This window comes from Echinops telfairi, unplaced genomic scaffold (assembly GCF_000313985.2).
Source record: "Echinops telfairi isolate 266 unplaced genomic scaffold, ASM31398v2 ScPeMD7_1;HRSCAF=3_0, whole genome shotgun sequence".
NCBI lineage: Eukaryota > Metazoa > Chordata > Mammalia > Afrosoricida > Tenrecidae > Echinops > Echinops telfairi.
The window spans coordinates 38,960,480-38,976,926 of record NW_022103896.1 but is presented as its reverse complement, the minus strand read 5'-3'; the positions used below and the strand labels follow the sequence as shown (position 1 = coordinate 38,976,926).

General features: G+C 41.8%; 2 protein-coding genes across 2 annotated transcripts in view; both read right to left on the bottom strand.

Moving 5' to 3' along the window:
• LOC101644195 (regulator of G protein signaling 22) overlaps positions 1-9,903 on the bottom strand; it is a 101,463-nt gene extending 91,560 nt beyond the window's left edge. The window contains exons 1-2 of the mRNA XM_013006869.2: positions 9,667-9,903; positions 5,223-5,384 (exon numbers count right to left, since the gene is read on the bottom strand). Of these exons, the coding sequence (XP_012862323.2) occupies positions 5,223-5,384; positions 9,667-9,815 (311 nt within the window). The 5' untranslated portion in view covers positions 9,816-9,903. The remainder of the gene's footprint in view (positions 1-5,222; positions 5,385-9,666) is intronic.
• Positions 9,904-10,118: 215 nt separating this feature from the next.
• The window catches only part of LOC123521363 (regulator of G-protein signaling 22-like), a 69,198-nt gene continuing 62,869 nt past the window's right edge, over positions 10,119-16,447 (bottom strand). The window contains exons 4-5 of the mRNA XM_045287238.1: positions 13,034-13,148; positions 10,119-10,279 (exon numbers count right to left, since the gene is read on the bottom strand). Coding sequence (XP_045143173.1) covers positions 10,211-10,279; positions 13,034-13,148 — 184 coding nt within the window. The 3' untranslated portion in view covers positions 10,119-10,210. The remainder of the gene's footprint in view (positions 10,280-13,033; positions 13,149-16,447) is intronic.

Below are 16,447 nucleotides of genomic sequence, written 5' to 3'. Positions count from 1 at the left end.
GGGCACATCACCTGGTATCAAACTTACTCTATACTGGCACATCACCTGGTACCAAGCTTACTCTGTACGGGCACATCACCTGGTAAAAAACTTACTCTGTACGGGCACATCACCTGGTACCAAACTTACTCTGTACGGGCACATCACCTGGTACCAAACTTACTCTATATGGGCACATCACCTGGTACCAAACTTACTCTATACGGACACATCACCTGGTACCAAGCTTACTCTATACGGGCACATCACCTGATACCAAAACCACACAAAGGCATTAGTACGAAGGAAAATTATAGACCAGTATCTCTCATGAGCACAAATGCAAAAATCTTCATGAAAATTGTAGTAAATTGAATATTTTCTTTTAAAAGAAAAAAATTGTATGCCACTACCAAAGACGATTTACTGTGGCTGTGCAAACCGGCTCAACATTCAAAATTCAAGAATTATAGTTCACCATAAGAATGGGCTAAAGATTAAAAATTATATGATCATATCACTAGGAGCAGGGAAAGCATTTAACAAAATCCAACATCCCTTCATGATGAAAACTCTCAGCAGACTAAGAATAAAGGGGAACTTCCACATCTTTATAATGAGTATCTTTTTAAAAAAATTATCTATGTGAGATCTAGTGGCAATGACAACACAGAAGGTTGAATGGGAAACTTAGGGAGCAGCGGGTTTAAGATGGTGATGGAATAATTTGTATAGCCAGAACAGTAGCACAGCTTGAAGAATGTAGCCACTATCATTGAACTGTAAGTGTAGATATAGTTGAAATGTTGTATTTTTGACAGTACATACTTTCACACAAAAATTAAGCAACATACTAATGATGAAAAACTAACTACTCTACCTCTACTCTTAGGAACCCTTGCACCACTCCTGTTCAGTATCATGGTTGGAAATCCAGCTAAGTTAGACAAGAAAAAGATATAAAAGTGATAATAAGCTGGAAGAAATAAACTAATGCCTTTGTCCACAGATGATATAATTGTCTATAAAGAAAACCCCAAAGAATCAACCACAACAAAGAACCCCAGAAGTACTATTTAGTTATAGTAATGTTGTAGGTACCAGTTAATATAAAAAAGACAATTGCTTAAGAAAAAAAAAAAGGCCATTGCTTCCCTATATTCCATTAGAATTTGAATGATTGGAATTTGAAATTTAAAGCACACATCATTTGCATGAGCACCACCCGCAAATTTAAACAAAATTTAAACAAATACTAAAATCGAACGCAAGCCTTTAAGTTGATACTGACCGATAGCAACACCTATAGGGTCGAGAACTACCCCACAGGTTTTCCGAGGCTAAAAATCTTTATAAAAGCAGACCACCCGCTTTTTCCCTAGGAAGCAGCTGAGGGGTCGAAACCATAGACTTTTCCTTTGGCAGTCAAGCGCTTAACCTCTTGTGCCACCAGAGCTCATACCATTTAAATATTTAGGAATAAATCTAACAAAGTGCATGTACAAAACATATCAGGAAAGCCACGTAACTCTGATGAATAAAACCAAAAAAGATATAAATAAGCAGAGTTATCCCACATTCATGAATAGGAAGAGTTAATATTATCCACATGCTCTAGCGATTCAATGCAATTCCAACAAAATCCCAGCAAGTTATTTTGGGGATATCGACGAAACGCTGTTAGAATTTGTTTCCGAAAGCAAAAGATTCAAGAAAGGAAACACAATACTAAAAAATGGGCCAAGTCAGAAGATGGGCACTCCCTGACCTCAAAACTTGTTGCAAAGCTACAGTGACCACTACAGTGTGGTACTGGCGAAGGAGCCAGCAAACAGATTAATGGAACATAGTATTTCAGCCTGACGAGACCCACACAAATAGTTAACTGCTGTTTATTAAATGAGAAAAGGCAATTCAAAGAAGAAAACCTTTTCAACAAATGGTACTAGAACTGGACATGCACAGAAATAGTAATCATCTAGACACAAACCATCAGCCTTCTGCAAAATTAATTGATAATGGACCACCCGGCCTAAATGTTAAATGAAAAAAACTGCATGATTCATTGCAAAATAACAGGAGAAAATACTCTATCTTCAAAATTGAGTTTCAGGGGGGTCAGAGCAGAGACCCAAAGCCCATCTGTAGACAGTGGAACATCCCCCCACAGAGGGGTCACAGGGAAGGGATGAGTCAACCAGGGTGCAGTGAAGCATCACTGAAACACACAATATTCCTCTGGTTCCTTGAGGCTTCCTCACCCCCCACATCATGACCCCAGTGTTGCTTCTCATCTGTACGGGACCAGAGCATATACATAGGTATAGGTAAGAGGTAGGAGCTCACGACACACGGAATCCAGGAAGAGGATTGGGAATAGCGAAACCAGAAAGGTAGGGGAAGAGGGGAACCGATCGCAGTGATCGACACATAACCACACACACCCCTCCAGGGGGAAGAACAACAGAAACCATTGGGGAAAGAGAGATAGAAGTTGGTGTGAGTGAGATGTAAAAGATAATAATACTTTAGACTCTATCAAGGGGTCACGAGGCAGGGGGGGAGGGAAAAAGTTGGAGCTGATGCCAAGGGCTCAATAGAAAGTAACTGTCTAGAAAAGAAGGGTACCAAGAAACAAACAAACACAAAAATTTTAAAAAATAAAAATTTTAAAAAGGATACCAGACATATGTTCAAATGTGCCCGATAGAACTGATGTGTGCATTGTAATGGGAGTTGTAAGAGTTGTAAGAGCCCCCAATTAAATGATCTTTTCATTTTTAAAAATTGAGTTTTTAAATACCAAAATCATGACTCATTCACAATAGTAAAAAGATCACTGGTTTCCACAGATCGGGGAAGGTGGCATGTGAGTGGCGAGCAGAATCTGAAGCTCTGCCAGGGCACTGTTAGACAGTGAAACCACTCCGCATGGTGCTCTTAACAGGGTGCACGTGACCTATGCCTAGGTCAAAACCCACAGAACCGTACAATACAAAGAATGGACCCTAATGTAAATGATGGCTTTAATTAGTAACAATGTATTGGGTTTTTGTTGTTTGGGTTGTTTTTTTTTTAATTAATCATTTTACTGGGGGCTCTTACAGCTCTTATAACAATCCATACATCAATTGTATCAAGCACAGGTGTACATATGTTGCCTTCATCATTTTCAAAACATTTTCTTTCAGCTTGAGCCCTCCTTTTTTCCTTCCCTCCTCCACCTTCCCACCCTCATGGCCCCCTGATAAATTATAAACTATTATTATTTTCATATCTTACACCGCCCACTGTCTCTCTTCGTCCACATTATTGTTGTCGACCCCCTGGGGACGGGGGTGGGGTGGGGTGGGGGGTGGGGGTGAATTGTGCCTTACCATTTCTCCCCCTTCTCCCCTGACCTTCCCCCTACCCTCATGGTATTGCTACTCCCATTGCTGTTCCTGAGGGGTCTGTCCTGGATTCCGTGTGTAAGAGGTCCTATCTGTACCAGTGTACATGCTCCGGTCTAGTGGGATTTGTAAGGTAGAACTGGGGCCATGACAGTGGAGGGGAGGTAGCATTAAAGAACTAGAGGAATGTTGTGTGTTTTGTTGGTGCTGTGCTGCACCCTGGCTGTCTTGTTCTTTCCTTGTGACCCTTCTGTGAGGGAATGTCCAATTATCTACAGACAGGCTTTGGGTCTCCACTCTGAGCCCCATCATTTGTATTGATATATTTGTTTGTTTGAGGTCTTCTGATGGATGCCTAATAGCTTGTCCCGTCGACACCTTGTGATCACACAGGCTTGTTTGCTTCTTCCAGAACGTATTGTTATTAATAACAAAGTACTGGTTCATCAAGTGTGACAAATGCACCACATTGATGCTATGGAAGGGATAGATGGGAACCCTGAAATTACCATGACATTCCTCTACAAATTTAAACCTGTTCTAAACACTAAAGCTTGCTTTAAATCCCTAAGACTACACACTCACAAATGACTATGTGTCGCAATGGTAAAATATGAAAAAGTTTGATGAATGGTGTCAATGTCCATTTCCAGTTTGTAATATTGTACCATAGTTAGGTCAGATGTCACCCTTGGGGGAAATGGGTGAAAAGAATACAGGATCAGTCTATGGTATTTCCAACAACTGCATGTGAGCCTACAATTATCTCAAAATTAAAAGTTTTGTTTTAGTGAAGCTTCAACTGTATTTTGGCAATGTTTTATTTCTTGAGCAGTTGGTCCTTTCTGTACATTACCAATATTTAAGCATAAACATTTTCAAAGACAGAAAGAGGAGAAATTCTCTCTGTGTATATGGAGATGTACACAGCATATACACAATCTGGAATACCTGAACAGAACTGCAGGCTATAGAAGTGGGTGAGGAACAGTTCTTAATGCCCTTATTTACTAATTCAGTAATCTGAACTTCATCCTGAAAGCTTTGGGAGAACGACTGAAAGATTTTAAAGTCGAGGACTGACACGATCGGATCAGTCACAGCCACAAGGGACAACTCACTGATCTCAAATGATACATATTTCCTGTACTAAGTCTAGTCTGGGTTCCCTGTTGCGTCTTTCAAAACTCACTGCCATTGAGTCCAATTCTGACTCAAAGTGACCCTGTAGGGCAGAGACAACTGCCCCTGTGGGTTGCCGAGATTGTAGCTCTTTACAGATTAGATAGCCTCCTCTTTCTCCCATGGAGCAGCTGGTGGGTTAGAACTGCTGGATAGCAGCCCACCGTGTAACCCACAACACCACAAGGATGCCTTTGAGTCCCTCAAGTACCAGGCAAAATAGTACCTCTTCTCTGTTTTCTGTACCTTCCCCACGTTTTTACTTTTCTACTCCTTCTTGATTGTGACCCCACTCTGTTTTCACTTGTGTATCTTTAGCACAGCATGCACCTATAGTAAATGTTCAAAGATGTTTATTGCGAGGATAAATATATAACTGTTAGATGTACACACACAATCCATTTGAGTGGCTACAGCCATAAGGTCTGGTGTAGAAGGATGCACTCACAAAGTATGAAGGCACTCAATTACCCTCTTACCTTCTTATGAACTTCAGGTTACCCTTCAAAATAGCTAAAGTATCAGTATTTTGGAGAAGGTCGAAGACACAAAAATCTTGTTTTTTTAAACCTTTGAAAATTATACAATCATAAGAGGAAAAGGCACAACTCTTAATTTGACTAAGAAAAGTGAAGGCAAATCACTGTGGTTCATGTTATTTTGTCTTACCAATATAGAAGTAAGGGTTTTAAAACCTCAGGCTGGATGTTTTTCAAATGTTCTTCATTCCATTGCATTCCATCTAGCAGTTTCAGTTTTGATAAGATTTCTAGAGAAAGGTAAAAATCTCCACTGCTCACTAGATAGCATTTTTTCATTGTCTCAAGATGCCTGAAATAAAACATATGCATCTATCTACATATCATGATAACTAACCAAATGTTATTGTTTATATAATACTTCACACAAGTCATGAACTCTCTCAAAACCAACAGTGGCAAAAGTATTTCTCATAGTTCCTGGAATGGGAAGGTTGTTTGTGGTCTGAATTACACCCTCACAAAAATGTCCACGTCCTAATCCCCAGAACCTGTGAATACATTACCTTACATGGCAAAAAGGACTCAGCAGATGAGATTCAGGTAAGGATTTTGAGACGGGGAGATTATCCTGGATTATTTGGGGCCATCTAATGTAATCATCAGGGTCCTAAGAGGGAGGCAGGTAGGTCAGTCAGAATGAGACTAGAACAGAATCAGGAGTCAGAGAAGAGGGAAAACCTTGCACTGCTAGCTTTGAATGAAGGGTCCACAAGCCAAGGAAAGCAGGTGGCCTCCAGAAGCCCCAAAGGGGCAAAGAAATAGATAATCTCCTACAATCTCCTGAAAGAAGACCCTCTGCATACCCATTTTAGACTTCTGACTTCCAGATCTATGAGAGAACAAAACTGTGTTGCTTGAAGCATTGCGTTTGTGGTAATTTGTCACATCAAAAGCAGGAACCAATTCAGTATATTTATTTTGAAGAACTTATAGAGGTTGTTTGTTTTTACTGTCTCAAACATGTCTTGAAAAATGGTAGTGGTCTTCCAACCCCTGATGAGTCAGCTTCTGCTTCAGGTTATTGTTGTTGTTAAGGGCCATTAAGTGAGTTCCAACTCACGGCCACCCTATGAAAACAGAGCAAAACACCACTGATCCAGTGCCGTCCTCACCAGCGTTCCTATGATTCAGTCCATTGTTGCAGCCACTGTGTCAACCTATCTGGTGAAAGGGCCTTCCTCTTTTGCACAGGCCTCTACTTAACCAAGCATGATGTCCTTCTCCAGGGACTGGTCTCTCCTGACAATATGTCTAAAGTATGTGAGACATCGTTTCCTCTAAGACAGATTTGTTTGTTCTTTTGGTAGTCCATGGTAGTTTCAATGATCTTTGCCAGTGTCAAAATTCAAATTATTCTTCTTTAGCCTTCCTTATTCAATGTCCAACTTTCACATGTAGATGAAGTGACTGAAAATACGGTGACTTGAATAAGGTGAACCTTAGTAATATCCTTGCTGTTCAACACTCTAAAGAGGTCTTGTGCAACAGATTTACCTAAAGCAACTCAACTTTTCCTCTTTTGACTGCTGCTTCCATGAGCGTTGATTGTGGATCCAAGCAAGACAAAATCCTTGACCACTTCAACCTTTTCTTCATTTATCATGACATTATCGGTCCAGTGAGGATTGGGGTCTTCTTTACATTGAGTTATAATCTACACTGAAGGCTGCAATCATGGAACTTCATCTGCAAGTGCTTTAAGACCTCCTCACTTTCAGCAAGCAAAGTTGTGCCATTTGCATAGTGCAGATTGTCAAAAACCCTTCCTCCAATCCTGAAGCCACATTCTTCTTCATATAATTCAGCTTCTGATTATTTGCTCTGCATACACTTTGAATAATGATGGTGAGAGAATAGAGCCCTGACCTACCTTTCTTTATTTTAAACTAGGAGTATTCCCTTGTTCTGTTCACACAGCAGCATATGGATCCACATACAGGTCTGCGTAAGCACAAAGTAGTATTCTATAATTCCCATTCTTCTCAAGAATATCCATAGTTTGTTATGATTCACATGAACAAATGCCTTGGCATAGTCAATGAAATACAAGTAAATGTCTTTCTAGCATTCTCCCCTCTGAGCCAAGTTCCATCTGACATCAGCAAAGGCATTCCTTCTTCCATGTCCTCTTCTGAAACCGCCTGTACCTCTGGCAGCTCCCTGTCAATGGACTGCTGTAACCGGCGTTGCATGATCTTCAGCAAAATTTTATGTGCGTGTGGTAGTCATGATATTGTTCTATAATTTGTACATTTTGATGGCTCACCTTTTTCTGGAATGGGCACAAATGTGGATCTGTTCCAGTCAGTTGGTCAAGTGGCTGTCGTCCCAATTTCTTGGTATAGATGAGTACTTCCAGTGCTTCACCCGCTTGTTGAAACGTTTCCATTGGTATTCTATCAATTCCTGGAGCCCTGGTCTTAGCTAATGCTTTCAGTGCGGTTTGAACTTCTTTCTTCAGCACCACTGGTTCTTGCTTATGCTGCCTCATAAAATGGTGAAATGGTGACTCGTTCATTTTGGCAGAGAGCCTCTGCATATTCTTTCCATCTTCTTTGGATGCTTTCTGCATCATTCAATGTTTTTGCCCAGAGAATCTTTCAATATTGCAATGCAAAGTTTCCATTTTTTCCTTGAGTTCTGTCCATTTAAGATATACTAAGCATGTTCTTCCTTGTTGGCTTTCAAACTCCAGGTCTTTTCACATTTCGTTCAAATATTTGACTTTGTCTTCTCAAGCTGCCCTTTGAAACGTTCTGCTCAGCTCTTTGATGTCATCATTTCTCCCACGTGCTTGAGGTACTCGACAAATAAGAGCACGTTTCAGAATCTCTTCTGACAGCCACTTTATTCTTTCCTTTCCTTTTAATGCCTTTTATGCTTCCTTTAAGGCTTTCTTCGTGAATGATGCTCTTGATGTCCTCCCATAACTCATCAGAGCTTCAGCCATTAGTGTTCAATGATCAGATCTGTTCTTGAGATGTTCTCGAAATTCAGGTGGGGTAGACTCAGGATCATAGTTTGGCTCCTGTGGACTTGTATTCATTTCCTTCAGCTCAACCTGAAGTTTCTTATGAACAATTGATGGCCTGTTCCACAGTCAACCCCTGGCCTAGTTTTAGCTGCTGATATTGAGCTTCTCCATCTTCTCATCCTACAGATGGTCAGTTTGATTGTGTGTATTCTAACTAGAGAAATCTATGTGTATAATCGCCTTTTGTGTTGGTGAAAAAAAGGTATTTTCTATGAACAAGCAATTGCTCTTACAAAATTTTATCATATGACATCCAGCTTCATTTCTATCACCAAGACCATATTTTCCAACCATTGTTCCTTCATTTGCATTCTAATCACCAGTAATTATCCATGCATCTTGACGGCATGTTTGATCAATTTCAGACTGAAGACATTGGGAGAATTTTTCAATTTCTTCCTCCTAGTTTTGGTGTTTGGGAAGTAAATTTGATAAATAGTTGAATTGATCTGATTTCCTTGATGAGGGATATATAGAATCCTATCAGAGACAGCATTCTACTTCAAGACAGATGGCAAAATGTCCTATTTGACAGTGAGTGCCATGCAGTGCTTTGGGCTGTGTCATTCCCATTCTGTGTCATTCCCCTTCTGATTGAGAATGGCCAAAAGCAGTCCACTGCAGCTTACTGGCACCTGGGACAGGGATCTTTATTCGTTCCAGTTCATCTCTGACAACTTCCATTTTCTCTGGATTTGTACTTTGTACATTCCAAGTTCAAATTACTAGTCTTGCATCTTTTTCTTCTCACCTTGAATGGTGTCCCATCGGCAAATGAAGGTTCAGAAGGCTTTGTTCTTACAGGCTTTACTTCATTCATGTTAGGATGGGCAACTTCACTGTGAGAAGGCACTCTTCCTCAGTCGTTTTTTGAATGCCTCTGATCTTGAGGAGCTCATCACCTGGCAGCATATCTAAGAAGGTTCTGCTTGTGTTCAATGGGTCTTCAGGGTCTGACAATGTTTTGATTCTCTGCATAAGGGTTTCAGGGTTTAATTCCTCCAAAGTGGACAGTTGATTCTTTCTTCAGAGTCTGTTCTTAGCCTGGATGCTCTTGTTCACTTTGGTTGACCCTGCTGGTCTTGGAAATACCAGTGACACAGCTTCCAGCAACACACAAGGCTCCACAGTACAACACACGGACGGGCAAGTGGAAACTTCATAGTCAACCACTTGGTGATTCGTGCTCTTCTAATGCTGTTCAACAGTAAATTCTATGTTCTGAAGGCCATTAAAAAAACTGCACTGGTATTTTTTTCTGGAATGCTATAACATTAAAATAGAACAATGAACTTGAGGGTGGTTTTAGAAATTGGGGCCGAGGAACAGGTGCTACTATTAGTATCTGAAATCTACTGAATCAGAAAACTAGTGAAATGAATACTGTCAAATAAAACCCATTTTATTATTCACTCCTCGGAAACTATACATTACATTGGTTTTTAGACTAATTTATTTCAGACCTTCTTCCTGTGCTAAAATAACCCAGAATAATATTATGGGATTTGTTTTTTGACTTACTGAAAAGTGAAAGTACCTTTGATGTCTTTCAGCATCCTTAAGAACCTTTAACCTCTCAATATCCATCCACAGCCACCAAAACCTCTCCCCTAAGGTCCCTTTTATAAATTTCTTAAATCTTTCAAACTCTTTTCTATTGCCAATGTCGTAAGTTTTATGGGACATACACCAGTCTGCCCTGGTGTCGGGTCCAATGCTTTCACTCTTTGAACTTAAACTTGCTACTTCCAAGGGCTCTTCTGACTTTTCCTTGGTGGCTTGATCTGCTTGACTTATCAAAGGATTCGTCTTTGGGATGGGCTCAAGTATGCTGTCAAACACCACTTGTTCTACATTGGTGAAATTTGTTACACCTGCACTTCCTGTAAAGGGAGCTCCAAGAACTCCACGAATTGCTGAGTTCAAAATAAAGGTGATGTACGATTTTAAAAATTCTTCATATGATGGAAAATGCACTGTCAGGCTTTCATTAGCATCCTCTTGCTTTTCAAGGTACACTCGCAGAAGAGCTTGGGAAGGAGTGTCACGGACAGCCACGGAGCCTTCTTCAAACTCAGAAATCAATGCCGTGGGATGAGATGGGTCCTTTTTCGTCCTGGGGTGAACTCCATCATTAAAGATAAAACTCTCTGTATTGAATCAAGAAAGGGTCATTAGTTTCTATATGAGTACAGAACTTCTTTTATTAAATACTATAGGGGTTTTGTTTGCTTACCCCCCTCCCCCACCGCCAAATCTAACGGGTACTGACTTCAGAGACCAGTCTTAACAAAGATTCTGGCTCCATATTTGGAACCAGTAAGGGAAAACTTGGCCACAGGGATTCATTTTTGTCTTCCCTGAACATGGGTAGTTATGGTCCATGAGCCAAAATTTGAGTCCCCTGATACAGTGGATGTTAAAAACAAACAAACAAAAAACAACCAAGCTTCAAACAGGTTCTTCCCGGTTCAGTTATGACTGAGAAAGCAAAACCAGAACCGACCAGAATTTGTAAAATACAAGTGTGCCAGAATCCTAACCAGAACAGGAAAAATAACAGGTCATCGCCCTGCTTGAAACGGAATCTCTCTCTCAGAAAGCAGGGGCAGCAGACATACTGCATGGCGACCAGACCTCTGGAATGACAAGAGCAGAAACAACAGCGTCCCCTCAGAGCTGGCTGCCGTCCTCGACAAACAGCTCACTGCCATCCGGTCTTTCTCCCCTGGAGTTGGCTGGTGATTTCACACTGCTGGCCTAACTCAGAGCCACTACACCGCCAGGGTTCCTCAAGGCTCTGCGAGGCAGTAGTCCAGCGTCTCACTTAGACTCCTGAACGGGCTCCCTCAGCCTCTCTGGAGTCTTCCGTCCCAAAGCTTTGACCATCATTTTCCCCATTCTGATTAGCATTCCAGTACCCTCACATTTTGCAAATATGGATCCATTTTTATTGTGTCGTGTCAGTCATGACTGAAGCAGTTCAAACAGTTTGAAGCCCTGTCCAAAAGGCGCTGAGGCTGTGGGTGGGTGTTGTTGGGTCCCGTGTGATAGACGAGAATATTGCCCCATAGGGTTTCTAGGCTCTGATCGCTACGTGAGCAGGTGCCACGTCTTTCTCCCCGGGAGCTTCCTCAGGTGGTTTTGAACCACCAACCTTCCCTTTAGCAGCTGTGTACTTCACCATTTCACTCCCAGGGCTCCTTATATTATCAATATGATAGTTCACTTTTACAATGTAATATTTCAGGATGATATAAAATGTTGATACATTCTATGCCAAGTCTACTAAAGAATTCAACTTATGCATTAAGCAATTACATGGGATTTCAATGTTTCGTGTTATATGATCAAAGAAAATTGCCTACCATAGATTAATACCACAGAATTACAGCCAGTCTGAGCAAAAAAATTTTAATTTCCGATTTTATCAGAAAGGTCCGTTTCTATTATACATGCAACCTGGAACGTCATTTTCAAAGAGGCACAAATACAAATGGATATGTAGGCTTTTTAAAGGCATTTTAGCAAGGATTCTCTTGCAGAAATCAGGGAAATACTTGGCATCAGTGCTTCATGTCACATGGCAGACGCACCTCTGGGACAAAGTGGGGACAAAGCCTGTCTCCTCTTAGTGCTAAATCGTGGGCGGTGGAACGCAAACGCCTCCGTTGTTTTTGTATCTCACCCTCAGCGCTCATGTTCTCAGTGACCGGATGCTTTCAAGTAGCAGTGGGCTGACGGTACTGAAAATAAGTGTGTCCAACTTCCCCAATATTGAGAGGACGGACTTTGGTGAACTAGGAAACATCCTGGTCACACACACACACACACACACACACACTCCGGCCGGCAGAGCTGACGGTTGGATACGGCTGAGTGTAGAGCTGGCCTGGCTACAGACTGTCCCCCTGCCATCTCTCTTTCCCCAGATGGGCTCGACTGCGCTCAAATGTTCTGCGTGGTGACTGGGGGAAGAGCCGGAACCTAGCACGCCAGCTCTTTGCCATGTCGAGATTGCAATGCCAGAGAGCCCAAATTAGTTTCCCCTAGAGGTTCTCAACAGGAGACTGCGGTGCACTGGGCTACGTGTTGGGCACTGACCACGGGGAACACCAGCAGCCGCTCCTCCAGAGAATGACGGGACTTTCTACTCCTGTAAAGATGACAGGCTCAGACACTACATGGGGCAATTCCACTCTGTGCTAGAGGGTGACTCTGAACCGGAACTGACCAGATGGCCGTTAGTCAGGGGTTATCGATGGTTCACACTCTGTCCAAGGATTAACTCAGAACTGTTAGCAAACCACCACGTTCCTCTTCTGAATCACATCTTGAGTTTTCTTTCTCTAGAAATTATCTTACCAAATTATCATATGGTAAGAAATAGGGCCCCCACTTTATCCCAAAGGGTCAAAAATAAAACTTGTAAATGTGGCAGGAACTAAAGGCAAGACAAGCATTCACTGACTACTTAAAGCAAGATCCGCGGTTCAAACCCACCAGCTGCTCTGCAAGAGAAAGACGAGGCTTTCTGCTCCCATAAAGGATTACAGCATTTGAAATACACAGAGACTGCTCCACTCTGTCCTGTAGGGTCGCTGAGTCAGAATCACCTTATTGGGCAGTGAGTTTGGTTTGAGAGTCTTATTAAGTGCCAGGCATTCGGCCATTACCTATATATTCATAATGTAGTATTCTAATTTTACAGGTTAAAAAAAAATTAAAGCTCTGAGCACAGTTGAGATCTAAATCCCTGGTCTTTTTATTCTATCAATTTGCTGCTCAAAACAGCAGAATGTAAAATAGAGGGATCATTTTCTCCCAACCCTTAAGTAATGCTATGAGAACCACAGCCTTACTGCAGGGCACTCCTGCAACCCAGCCTGTCCTCCTCTGCTTACCAGAAACGGAAGAGATAAGTGGTGGCTCCTCTCTGCTGTGTAATGAAAAGGTTGTTGATGTTTGCTGACTCTCCTTTGCCAATGTAAACCAATCTTTTGTTTGAGTATAGGAGGCCTAGGTAGAAAAGAGGACATTGGTTTAACATAGGAGTCCCAGTATGCTTCCCATCGCAAACCTGGACCGATCATTACAGTGACAGTAAAGTTAAGCAATGCAATGAGTAAAGGAGATATTATTCCTTGGGACAGTTTTCTGATGGTTAAGCTACTTTTAGCAGACAGTGGTTATTTGGTGGTAGGATTTTTCCCTTCCCTATGAAAGACCCAGTTCTGTTCCCAGCCAATGCACCACTCCGTAGTTCCACCACTGTTCAGTCAGTAGAAGGTTGCACACTGCTATGATGCTGAACTTTCCGGTAGAGCTTCCAGACTAACCGACTAGAAAGAAAGGCCTGACAATCTACTTCCAAAGAAACACCCTCCAGACCACACAGGTCTGCTCTTCGAGCAATCAGGGGAATGGGGCAGGACTGAGAAGAGTTGTGTGCCATCAGAGCTGAGGTGGTCACGACTCAGAATCAGTGCATCAAAAAGAATTGGTCCGCGCTCCACCAATTCAAGAGGCAGCACACGATCGAGAACTGATGGTGTTAAAGGAAGAAATCCAAGCTGTATTGAAAGTCTGAGTGAAAAACAAGACTCCGGGAATTGATGGATCATCAACTGAAATGTTTCCAAAATCTGCTGCAGCACTCGAAGCACTCTCTGGACTATGCCAAGAAATATGGAAGACCAGGTCCTGGCCAACCAACTGGAGAAGATCCATAGTGTGCCATTGTGCCCATTCTAGAATGCGGCCAAACAGAATGTGGGAATTAGCAAACCATCTCATTAATATCCCTTGCAAGTAGGTGTTCTGCTGAAGGTAATTTTTAAATGGCTGCTGTGGTACATTGATAGGGGCTGCCAGCAATGCGAGATGATTGATGTGATTCCAGCACAACTGAAGCTGAGGTGGGGGTGGCACGAGGACCACTGTCACTGATGTCAGAGGGACACTGACAGGGAGCAAAAAGATACCAGTGTTTTATTGGCTATGCAAAGGCCAATAGCAATAGTGAATCATAGTAAACTATGTATGATGTTTGAAGAGCAGGAATTCCAGAACACACCATTGTACTTATTCAGAATCTGTATATTAAGGTGACCAGACATCCCGCTTTTGGTGGGACAGTCCTGATTTAAAATGTCCCGCGGCATTTTTTTAAAAGTCCCGATTTTTGGAACGAATGTACGACAAGCTAGGGAATGGTCTATTTGGTCCATATAGACCAAATTTTTAATCAAGAACACCCCCCACCCCACCCCTGGTCAATGGTGTCCCGCTTTACCAATGTTAAAATCTGGTCACCTTACTGTATATGGAGCAGGAGGCACGCATTCAAACAAAACAAGGGGACGCTGAATGGTTTGAAATCAGAAAAGCGGGGCACCATCCTGACCTTGTGCTAATGGCCTCCCTCAACTAGATGATGTGTCTGTGTCTTTGTGTTGTCTTTTTAGGCTTAATAAAATGTTCTCCTAAAATTATTTTTTTAAAGAAATAAAATTTGGCAAAGTGTGAGCCAAGGTTGTAGCCTTTCACCTAATTTATACAATCTGTATGATAACCAGAAATCAGAGAACCTGGATTGTATGGAGAACATGGCGTGGGAGTTGGAGGAAGGCTTATTAACAACCTTCCATACACAGATAACGCAACCCTGCCTGCTGAAAGTAAGGGCCACTTGAGGCACTTGCTGAAGAAGATCAAAGATGGCAGCCTTCGGGATAGATTGCAACTCAATGTAAAGAAACCAAAAATCCTCACATCTGGATCAATAGGCAGCATCATGATGGAAGCTGCCAAGAATTCCATCTACTTGGATTCACACTCAACACTGTTGGAAGCAGGAGTCATGGAACAACACAAGGATAAAGTGCACAGACGTCACTCTGAGGGCTAAGGTGTGCCTGACCCAAGCCATGGTGTTTCCAATCACTTCATGTTCATGTGTAACCTGGACCATGAATAACGCAGGCTAGAGAAAATTTGGTGCACTTTAATCATGGTTTTGGCAATCATTGACTATTGAAAGTACCATGGACTTCCAGAAGAAGAAATGGATCTGTCTTGGAGGAAGTAAAACACAGCCAAAGTGTTCCTGAACAGAAAGGATGATGAGACTTTGTCTCGCATACTTTGGACATGTTATTAGGAGAGACCAGGTCCTGGAAAAGGGATCATGCTTGGTAATGTGGAATGACAGTTAAAAAGAGGAAGACCCTCAATTGGACGGATCGACACAGCGGCTGCATCAACGGCTCAGAAACAGCCACAGTTTCTCCCTGCACGAGGGTGGCTGTCGATCAGAACCGACTCAGTGGCACTAACAACATCCACTGCTGTGGTTTCAATAACGTAACGGCTTGAAGCTCTTTAAATCCTCAAACACCGAGCTGCAGAAAAGGGGATAACATAGAGTGAAATATACATATTATTAACTATAAATAGTCAAGTGAACAAAAATGAAATTTTCACCTCAGAAAATAGTAAGTAAACTAGTTTGATTTTACCCCCTTCCTTATATTTGATTACATTCACATGTAAGTAATCCTAACTTAATCCCTTAGATGGATTCCTCTAGTTCTTATTTTTGGGCCTCTATTATTAGGATGTATTTTTATGACATTCCTAACATTTCCATAAGAAAAAAAAACTTAAAAATAAGTATAAGGGGAAAAAATGTGCCTTATTCTGTGGAAATAATGGAGTTAGTGTTCCTTTTAAGCACGGTGTCCAATTATTACTGGGGAAAAAGCTAAATTAAATATGAGCTAAAGATGAAAAAAAAAATTCAGGCCAAGATAGCCTGAGTCTATCCATTCCAACAGAGATGGCAAATAAACCTCCTCTTACGTGCCACCCTTGATCAATTGGAAGTGCCTGCCAAGAGTACTGTGTTGAAAAGAAGTTGAAGCCAAACCCTAGCTCAGCAGGAAAGCTGCTACGATTAATTAGCAACGTCTGTCGAGGATAGAAAGGAAGAGAGGAGAGGCACATGGGCCACGTATTTGTTGTTCCGCACGGTGAGGAAGAGCCCACCGTCTGTCCTTAGAGAACCGTGTGCCAAGTGTGTGCACCCAGAGGCAGCATCTGAAAATTAGAGACCAAAGATCAAATAGCAAGTCTCACTATACCTTGATTCTCCCAAAGGTGCATATGATTCTAAGTGAAGTCTTTTAAAATAAATAGAGAATGCCCAACATGTCTCTAATCATGGAGCATACGAGTATCTTAGACTAGTAGTTAAACTAAACGTATTTCACTCCTGAGGAAAAGCACAGCCAATAGTTAAGACTCCATTTACCACC